The sequence below is a fragment of the Lytechinus pictus genome, chromosome 10 (genome assembly GCF_037042905.1).
Source record: "Lytechinus pictus isolate F3 Inbred chromosome 10, Lp3.0, whole genome shotgun sequence".
NCBI classification, from domain to species: domain Eukaryota; kingdom Metazoa; phylum Echinodermata; class Echinoidea; order Temnopleuroida; family Toxopneustidae; genus Lytechinus; species Lytechinus pictus.
The window spans coordinates 7281646-7292727 of record NC_087254.1 but is presented as its reverse complement, the minus strand read 5'-3'; the positions used below and the strand labels follow the sequence as shown (position 1 = coordinate 7292727).

The following is an 11082-nucleotide window of genomic DNA, read 5'->3' as shown; positions in this document are numbered from 1 at the left end:
CCCAGTGGATTAGTCTTCGGACTTTGAAACATAGGGTCGTGGGTTCAAATCCCAGCCATGGCGTAGTTTCCTTTGGCAAGAAATTTATCCACATTGTGCTGCACTCGACCCAGGTGAGGTAAATGGGTACCTGGCAGGAAATGCCAACGCGCTGTAAAAGGCTGCGAGGCTAAAGCCAGGGTAATAATATTCAATTAAGCGCATAGGGACGCATTTAATTGGCAGTGATATGTGCTATATAAGCATGTTGGTATTATTATTATTATTATCATATCATCATCATCATTGCCATCATCACCATCATCATCATCGTCATCATTACCATCATCATCATCAACAATTAACATTATCATCATCACATGATCATCAGTATATCATCATCAGCTTCATCATCAGCATCATCATCATCATCATCATCATCAACATACATCATCACCATCATCAAAATCATTATCACCATCATCATCACAATCATTATCACCATCATTACTATCATCATCATCATCATCATCATCATCATCGTCATTATCATCATCATCACCACCACCACCATCATCATCATGATCATCATCATATTATCATCATCAACATATCATCATCACATCACCATCATCATCATCATCACCACCACCATCATCATCATCACCACCACCACCATCATCATCATCACCACCAATAGCCAAGGGCGGCACCAGTCTATTTTGATAAGGGGGTAAGATAACCTAATAGTGATGTCACATTTTTTCACAAATGTAATTTTAGGAGTTCACTACAGTTGCACTGCCCTGACCTCTATGTACTCTTCCCTCTTTCTTTCCTTCCTCCTTTTTTTTCTCCTTCTGACCCCCCCCCCCTCCTCTAGCACTGTGTCTAGCAGAACAAGCATCCATCACCATAATCATCATCAAATAATGATTATTGATCACCATGCACCTCTAGCTGTTAAAACAGTCATCATCATTACCATCATTATCACTACTGCTATCATAATCCATTGTCACTGCCATCTTCACCAACACCGATCTCACAATAACAAACTTTTTGAATAGCTTTAAGTTTTCATACATGTTAAACATTTATTATTTCAATATTTTGGGGGTTGAATTGATATACATTTATCTTTTATACAGTATTTAACATTATGAGAAGACAATCAACCTATTTAATCATTTAAACGTGTTCTTCAATTTTACATTTTGTACATTTGAATGTGTTTTAACAGTTTAGTTCATGATAACACACAAATCCCTCTTACAAGATAAGAATGGCACAACACAATAAACCACTCACAAAATAAGAATATTCCTGATAAAATCAGCGTGTATAACAGACATGTCACTCTAATATCAAATGATGTTTAATCAATACCGCCCTTTTGTTCTAAGAAGTATATGAACCATGTAACATGATTTCTCAATAAATTAATTTAGGAATTTATATCAGTAATGTGGTGTTAAGCTTAACCAGTTTATGGATTTTTGAACAGTGATGCAACTGGGTATTAGGTAATGAGTACATCAGCCATTATTACATAGAACACAATGTTATGTAATGTTTACTATCAGTTATCAGTCTAATTCAAAAGTCAAATATGAATTAACAGCATCTATAATTCTAAATAAAGTTGCATCAGTTAACATAAATAAAGCTTCAAACAGAACTTCAAATTGCCATGTAAGAGTTGTGTGTAATTTGAGAAAATAGAAATTTGAATAAGTTGATTAAAATGGTAAGATTTTTATTCCAGGTAATTGGTGGCGGTATGGGCCAAAATCTTGCCCACCAAAATTGGGTAAATAGAGAAAGAGATATTAAACATAAAGGACAAAGATATAGTACTGTGGATTTTTCTTTTTACATAAAAACACCTTGTCTTGCCAAGACGATGAAATGAAAAATATACTATATCTCACTTTGCAGGAAGGGAAATTTTTTTCGCTCCCATCAAGGGGGGGGGGGGGGGCGAGTGTAATCCTACAATATCCCCTTAGGGAGGAGAGCATGGTTTTGTGTACCAACAAACACCCCCCTAAAAACAAAATCATGGACATGTGAGTGCGATTCTGGATAAATCTGCATAACTTAATAATACAACAAAATTGTATCAATGGCAGGTTCAAAGACCATCCTCATTATACCAGAATTGGGAGCTTAATAGAAATCAGACAAGAATTAAAAAAAAAAAGAGAAGCAAAGCTTTCTGAAATTGCTGATGGACGATTGGGGGGGGGGGGCTTTTCACGAACAGATGCTACAGGCTACAGAAAATCCTTACTTCTGATTGGCTGAGAGCAACTTAGTCAGTGAAAATCCCTGACAAGCTATTCTCGAAATGCTCACCAGATAACGGAGAGCAGACATCACCATCTTTTTGGCTGAACGAGCTTAATAGAGATACAAATCTTGTAAAATCTGAAAAGGACCAAATCTACTGAGTTAATAATATTAACAAATCTTTCCCAAACATATACATCAATAACAATGATTCATAATATAAATTTAGACCTAATAAGTGTAGAGGACATGTTAAACAGCATTGAATAAGTTGTTCATACGTTTTAAACATGTTCGTCATAACAAAAGCATATAAAAAGGTAAGGTAAGGTTACTGTCAAAAATTATATGCTACACATAACCCCTGTCAAAGCGTGTAATGGCAAGAAAATCAAGGCTTCATAATAATAATGATAATAATAACTAAAAGTTTAAAACAGAGACAGGCTCAAAAAAAACTTTTGTCAAAAATATTTGCCCATGACTCGTTATGTGCTAAAAATGATAACTTGGAAAATAAAAAGATAAATAAAATGAGTTGTAATGTTAAAGTAAAGATAATGGAGTACATAACACCTCACAAAATTTTAAAACTATCATAGCCCTAGATCGGTTGTTTTTACAAGTTCGATATTCCATTTATAAGGTTAAAGGTTAAAGTTCTTAAACGTAAACCAGTAACATAAAAACAAAGCAATTGACTGCAAATAATGACAGATCAGGATTACTGTTGCATGAACAAATTTTGAATAAGACCCCTTGTTAACCAATCAGATTTGAGCAATTCAAAAGTAACCCAATTTGAAAAGTTCGTATCACAAGACCAAACAGTTGAGTTGCTACTGTTTGTTGTTAAGGGTGAAGTTTTTGAGTTATTTTATGAGAATTTGTCACCAAGTCACTGTCAAATAATACCTATATTACAAAAATTAAACATAATACGAAAAACATCACATTTCATAATAACTACTTCCATCCCTGTACAATTTAGCACCATTGGTATGAGATAAACATTTTCATAAAGAGCATATTATTAGATAAAAACAAATCAAGGAAGCGCAAAATATAACTAGATTTCTATTAAAACAATATAATAAAATCCATTTTACACAAGATAAAATGGGACATTGCTTTTTGTATTCCCTAATTGATAGAAAATCACAATTGCAAGGCAATGCTTTTTGAGGAGGCGCGATAGCTCAGTCGGTAGAGCGGGGGACTCGTATTCCGGTGACCCGGGTTCGATTCTCACTTGGTGCGCTAGTGCCCTTTGGTAAGGCATTAATCCTCAGTACCAGGTCCTTCGGAGAGGACCTTAAGCCGTCGGTCCTCTGGTTGCTTGCTTACAAGCATTCATGCTTTCTTAGCAATCAGGTAAAAAATCACCACCAATACCAAAATACCAATAACATAACAAATATACATACAAGCATTCCATATCATGTGGACTTTGTCTACATTTTGTAAATAACTTCAAAATTAAACATAGTACTATGTGTATGGCTATGCAGTTGCAATGAATAGGAAATAATGATGAATATAATTGAATAACAAAAGAAATGTTACCGAGTCAAAATACATTGGAAATTATTCAATATATATATATCCGTCCAACCTTTATATAAAGCACGCTACTTGGGGGATGAATTATTGTGTCTTATCCCCTCCTAATTTGGTGGATTCACAAAATGGTGCACCATCTATCGGTTGCAGCGGACAGGCCAAAATTTGCAATGCCTCATGGGAAAAAGTCGACATTTGTTGCACGCGCAAGTGCATACATGCATGCGATTATTCAGCTCTGGCTGACGTGGCTCAACCAAATATGCTGTTTACTAGGGTCCAGGAGATGGGAGAGAAATTTGCCCGCATATTTCTTTGTGAAATTTAGATCGATTTTGGTGAATTCCTGCCATATGGTTTTCATTTTTGAAGCATCACAGTCACATTACAGTACACTATCACTGTGCACTGCCTGCGACTTCGCGCGATGTCGACCACGAAGTAAGACAATTGGCCTCTTCGCTGCAACCGATAGATGGCGCACCATATTGTGAATCTACCAAATTGAATAGTGTGACATATCTTTATGCCCATGATAGATTGCTAAATAGTTATTACACATTAATTTACAGGACTATAAGATTAGTGCAGCCAGAGTGTACTGATTTATTACTAAATTTAAGGATTGGCCATTAAAAGCTGCAGGATTCTTGTGCAAAGAATTAAGCAGCTCTGACTCTTGGTACAGGGCCTAACTTGTTTTCAACAGACCTTATCTACTGCAAGGTCCATTTGCATTCACTTCATTGTACATTCTGGATATCTCAATCCAATCCAATTGTCATTTGATATAGCGCCTTTTCCTTTCGGTTACAAAGCGCTTGACACACACTCTACTCCACGTTTGGGCCACTGATGCAGTATATACTATGTTAGGAAGTTTCGCAGATGGTGTCTGGTTGCACAATATAATCATCGATCATCTTAGAAATATATCCATATTAATCCCTCTAAATGCTTTGGAGATTTTTACTCATTTAACATCTCATAGTCTTGTTCCCAAGATACAATCACCAGTCTAAAATAAAAAGGAAAAGGGGAAAAGAAAATCATAAATTTTATTGATTCACGTCAAAACAAGATACATGTATGAAAAAGGCACTTCTCTGGCCAGTGATATTATTAGATTTATGAAATAAACATTTGTCATGAAAATATCATCATCAGGGTTTTCAACTCAATTTTCTCTATTTATATTTCCTAGGCTAAGTCTTATAGAGATAATTTTATTCAGCCCAGTCAATACAGATTTTCATAATTCAAAATTCGACTGAATAGTTATCAAGCATTACGGTTTAGAAATATGCGCCAATTGAGATTTATATCATTAACTTTTAGTGGCAATTAATCATTATTTTTTTCTTTTTGGTGAGAATTACACATACACCACATCTGCATCTCTTAATAGATTTTTAAAATAATTTATCTGTGTTTTTATTGATATTTTTAAAATAGGTTGTGACATGTTTTCTCCCCTTTTCGTTTGCTGGGAACTACCTTATTCAACTATATATATATAATTTTTTTTATTTTTCTCCTTATATTTGCCAATTTGCACATCTGTATATTGTAATTGAAAAAAAAAGGTAACTGAATAGGGCCCTGTGACATTGACCTTAGTGATTGATCCAAGGGTGTATTTCTAGGATTGATTGAATTGGTTATAGTGTATTATCAATCACAAGAATCAGCCCCATCATCAATCGCTAAGATTCATGTCATATGGGCCCCAGGGCCCTGTCTTACAAAGAGTTGCGACTGATCAGGGCCCCATCTTACAAAGAGTTACGATTGATTCAATCAAACATAACCCTATGGAAATCCATCAGTGTCATAATTTTTTCTCCAGGAAATTTGCAAAATGTCCTTGGTAAACAAAGGAGACCACACCAAATTGTTAAGAAATCAATCAATTTATGGATATACATTCATATCTAGAACAAATTTTGAACAAACATGCATTTTACATGTTGAATTTGTTGGCTTTCCATAGTTGCGATTGAACGGAACAACCGCAACTCTTTGTAAGACAAGGCCCAGATCAACCTCAATTATGAAAAAAGTCAGCAAAGCCCACATCTAAAATGTATGTCAGTTCAAGATATTTTCTAGATATGATATATATACATAAATTCATCGTTTTCTTGACAGTTTGGTGCGTTTGCCTTTGTTTACAAAGGATATTTTGCAAATTTCCCGTAGAAAAAATGATGACACTGATGGATTTCAATAGAGTTATGATTGATTGGATCAATCTTAACTCTTTGTAAGACGGGGCCCTGAACTGATTTCTAATGATCTTACCTGTGACATGGTGAGTTTGAGAGGGACCTGTAGCGTGCAATTATTGTGCTCTACAATCAGAATATCCTTGGTGCCGTTCACCCCTACGACTAGAATGGGCTCACCCACTCTCAACAGCGGCTCCACACATGAGATATCTGTGGAAAGTTCACAACATGATTTTAGGATAGTAAACCTAGCACTGAGAAGTAAAGAAATAATCTGGTAGAGATATGCTGCTTTAGGAATGATGGGAAGATATCAAAGAAAATCCTACATTGAACATTACATCTACATGCAATAATCATAATAATGACATGCGGCATTTATGAAGCACTTTAAACAATGTTCCTAAGTGAAATGTGCCTAGTGTAATTTTGAAGTGATTTAGAACACTTACGCTCATCTGTCAAAACATATATTTTAAGCTTTCCAACAAAGACAGGACTTTATGAATCACTTATTTTTCAATCATTCATTTTCAAATTTCAAACCAAGAATTTGAATGGAGTTGTGCACATTGCCATTTTACATAAATGTATATGTACAATGTCCTTAGCTAGCTAAGATTAATAATATCCCTTGTGAATAATACAATTTACATGGGTAAACTGCCGATTCGTCTAGCCAACTCGTCCACTCATCACATGGTCTACCTTCATTTTGTATAATGCCATTCTGTCCATCAACATTTCATCTAACAACCCTTTGGTCCAATAGCCATTTGGTCCAATAATCACTTTGTCGAATCACCAGTTTGTCTATGACCATTTCGTCTAATAACCAGTTGGTCTAATACCCATTTTCTTTTCACTCATTTCGCCCAATTAACACTTATCCAATTAGACCAAATGGTTTATAATAATAATAGGCATTTGTATAGTGCCAGCCATCTGGAGCGTTGTGTGGCCCAGTGGATTAGTCTCCGGACTTTGAAACAGAGGGTCGTGGGTTCGAATCCCAGCCATGGCGTAATGTCTTAATGTGCTGCACTCGACCCAGGTGAGGTAAATGGGTACCTGGCAGGAATTTATTCCTTGAAATGCCACCGCTCTGTAAAAGGCTGCGGGGCTAAAAGCCAGGGTAATAATATCCAATTAAGCACATAGGGATGCATTTGGCAGTGATATGCGCTATATAAGCATGTTGGTATTATTATTATTATCTATCTAGAAACAATCTATTCCAAGGCGCAGTATTATTATTACCCCGGCTTAAGCTCGAGCTACCTTTCAGCGCTTTATAGACTAAATGGCTATTGGACCAACTGGTTATTACAGGGGTGTGATTGGTCACAAATAAAAAGATCTGAAAAAAGCTGAAGAGTATTGAAAAAGTCTGAAATAGAAAGAGCTCCCATACTTTTTGTACAGAGGAAAGCCAAATATAAGCTGAAATTCAGCTGAAAATCAAAACAAAAAAATCAGAAATCAGATAAAAATCTGAACTCTCACACCCCTTTTATTAGACGAAATGGCAATTAGACCATGTGGATGGTTGACGAAATTGATGATAGACCAAATGACAGTGGACAAGTTGGTATTTAGACGAATTGGCATGAGACCATTTGGAAATAAACCTTTAAATTCACCTGGTGAATAGTTACATCTCATGATGCGTGTCTGCGGAAACCCTTTGGTAATATCAATCTTCACCGAGGATGGGTGGTTGCTAGGTAACGGAGGTGGCGCATCCTGTTAAGAAAAAATAAGGGATACATTTTCCGAGAATTACTTTGATATTCATTCCCGACAGTCTGCAAATAATCAAAAAACATATTCAGTATAGTCAGTATGATGATTTTCATCCACCCACATTTCTGAAATGGCCCCCATTCCACAGAGAACAAGACCTTTGAAAGACCGATGTTAAACCATGAAACTTGCTTGATCTTTCAAGGGTCCTTCAATGAACTTTTAATAAAGATTTCTGAGGTCTTTCATGATTTCTGATTGGTCTTTCAGTGGTCTTCCTGGTGTCCATGAGCTCCAAATTTTTTTTGAAACGGTTCAAAATAGTCTTTCAGCAGTCTTCCAGGAAAATATTCTTTCAGCAGTCTTTCAGCGGTCTCTTGATGAACTTTCAAAGTTCTTATCAGTCTTTCCATGATCTTTTGACAGTCTCTCAAGATTTTTTGCTGAGATCGCTTAAAGACTCGTGAGAGATCATCAAAAGATCACTGAAAGACCAGGAAAAGTCCATGAAAAGAATTCTGAAAGATTAAAAAGATCTCTGAAAGCTAGACCATTGAAAGATCTCTATAGGACTAGTCTAAGCCCAGTAAGACAAGAAGCATCAATCAGTCATTCAGAGTTCTTTGAGGGGTCTTTCGGAGCCATTCCACAGATATGACAAATTTCAGTGATCTTGGAGACTGCCGTAAGACCCAGCCAATTTTGGGGCTTTCAAAGGTTTCCCTTCTGTGGAATGGGGGTAGCAGTAATCACGCTCAGAATTGTTACATTTGCTGTTCTACCATCCTCATTGTGTGTATATTCTGAAACCAAAAATGTTGTCTCTTTGATTCTAATTTCCAAATGAAATTGGATTGATAGACGGAACCCCTCCCCCCATAATGCCTCTGGCAATCAACTGTGGTGGACAAAGCATAAAAATAAAATAATAAGTATCTTATACCTCTTTTGCAGTATGATAAACCCTGTTCTGCAATCTGGCTTTCTTGCACTCAATACTACTACTACTGGTGTCATCTGATATCACACTGCTGCTGTCACTCACTGAGTAGTTGATCCTGAAAAGACAAAATCAAATATGATTTGAAATTATTAATCAATTTAAAATATGGGCATATAAATGTTCATACAACATTTGATATCACACAAATCAGTGCTGTGGCCAAATCAATCAGTGCATCATGATCTTAGTAATCTTTTATGAATGTAGGCCCCATAGCCCAAATTTTGCTGGATAGAATCAATTTCAAACTCATACATGGAATTTAAACATCAATACAAATACAGTGGCCATTTATTGATATAAATCAAAATACAAGTAAATACTTCCAGGTACGAATTCCTAAAATTGAGTACAATTGCAAAATGTACATGTACAATCGCCCCCACTTACCTAATAATTCTTTATGTAACGACTGGGCATTACAATTTGTCTGGATTGTTGAAACATCATACAATGATATTGAAATAGCAAACCTATGAAAGGGAAACTAAGCCATTAGGGGGACAATCCGTGAATATTCGAGGAAATAATGATCAAGAACAGGAAACTTCTGATTTTTTTCAAGCTTAATGCAATCAAACAAAATTTGACAAAGAAGTGACATTATCCTAAATTGTATACTATTGCTTTCTAAAGTTTTATTCCTCTTTAAAGCTTCATGTTACCTTTCATAGAGGGGCTCCCTGAATGAGATCCGTGTTACATGATGATCCGTGCATTCCTCATACGGATCAATGATGTCCGAAGGCCAATGGCGCCTCGCTAACCAGCATCGGACCTTGGATTGGAGGAAGCGCGCTGCCGTGTCGCGGTGCCCGTCACGCACAGACTCCAGTCCTTGTCTTGTCTCTTCACTGCAGAGGAAGTTGAGGGATCGTGAATTGAAAATTAGCATCGGGGACCCATTTCATACTGATATAATCTATGTTTACTTTGTAATCAAGTAATCATCATTTAAGCTTGATACCATGATGTCTTTTGGCTGCTGAGCCCTGTTTCTACGGTAGTAACCATAACAGCAAATTTACCATGATCTGAACCCAAGTTTGTTACCATTAATACCATTCATAGAACTCATATTTTCACAATGTTAAGCCATATTATCATTACATACCTGACTATATCAATGACATACATGCATGGCATATTTGAAATAAGGAAGACAGTCTGAATTCGTTTCAATCCTTCTTTCATCACTGCAATCTACATTATCTTGAGAGATATTGTTTGAAGGTTTGCATGGTGGCATGTACAATCGCTGATGTGGTTTACGGTACACCATGTGGAGTGTTATAGAAACAGTGGATAGAAGAAGAAAAGAAATGGATAGGCGAGAAAGTGGAAATTTTAGAGTAGATTCAGGACGGACAGTCAACCTGCCCGAAACGTCGAGTCTCTTCTGCTTCTACTCATGATCTCTACTCGCCGACTCAAGCCAGCATCTCCTCATCCATCCAACTACTCAAGCTGTTTTCAACTCATCAATCTCTTCTGGTTTACAGTCCTTTTCAGGACTACATTCAAGAAAGATTACTCTACTCTCAAATTTCCACTTTCTCGCCTATCCATTTCTTTTCTTCTTCTATCCACTGTTTCTGTAACACTCCACATGGTGTACCGTAAACCACATCAGCGATTGAGAGATATTGTTTCATATCTAAATCATCAACAGTGAAATGTAAATGTATACACTAAACACACACACACACACACATACATGTATAGGCAAAGATCCTTGTACGTACAAAAAAAAAACAATGCAAGCAGACTACACACCTGAAGAAGACCCTGTTTTCACTGATGATCCATTTGTTCTGTGTGTTCACTGATTCAATGAGTTCACATCTTCTCATGATCTGCTCTAATATCACCTGAGAGAAAAAAATCAATGCAAAGCGGTTTGTTAATGTTGAAAATAGATCACACAATACCAAATTAGAATATCAATCTTGATATCATTTTGTGAAGTTCCAAACAACCGTCCCATGTAGATAGATCGATTTAAATATGACATCGTTTATAATGATAGCGCAACAGTTAAAATTTTATATTTTCCCAAATTACTCAATTGTCATTCTCACATTCTCCCCTCCCTGGGGAGTATTTTGGACAGGTGTACTTTGATGCTCACAATGTATACAAAGTTTAATACATAGCATTGTATCAAGTATGTATTTTTTAATCAAGGGGGTACTATAGGGGACACGCTCCACCATCCCCCCCCCCCCCCATTAGAAAAAAAAAAAGAAACAAGAACGAGAACGG

General features: G+C 36.3%; 1 protein-coding gene across 1 annotated transcript in view; it reads right to left on the bottom strand.

Moving 5' to 3' along the window:
* Positions 1-1050: 1050 nt before the first annotated feature.
* The window catches only part of LOC129269681 (unconventional myosin-X-like), a 36032-nt gene continuing 26000 nt past the window's right edge, over positions 1051-11082 (bottom strand). Inside the window, exons 19-24 of the mRNA XM_064105924.1 lie at positions 10594-10688; positions 9483-9671; positions 8758-8872; positions 7712-7814; positions 6142-6278; positions 1051-4855 (exon numbers count right to left, since the gene is read on the bottom strand). Of these exons, the coding sequence (XP_063961994.1) occupies positions 4823-4855; positions 6142-6278; positions 7712-7814; positions 8758-8872; positions 9483-9671; positions 10594-10688 (672 nt within the window). The 3' untranslated portion in view covers positions 1051-4822. The remainder of the gene's footprint in view (positions 4856-6141; positions 6279-7711; positions 7815-8757; positions 8873-9482; positions 9672-10593; positions 10689-11082) is intronic.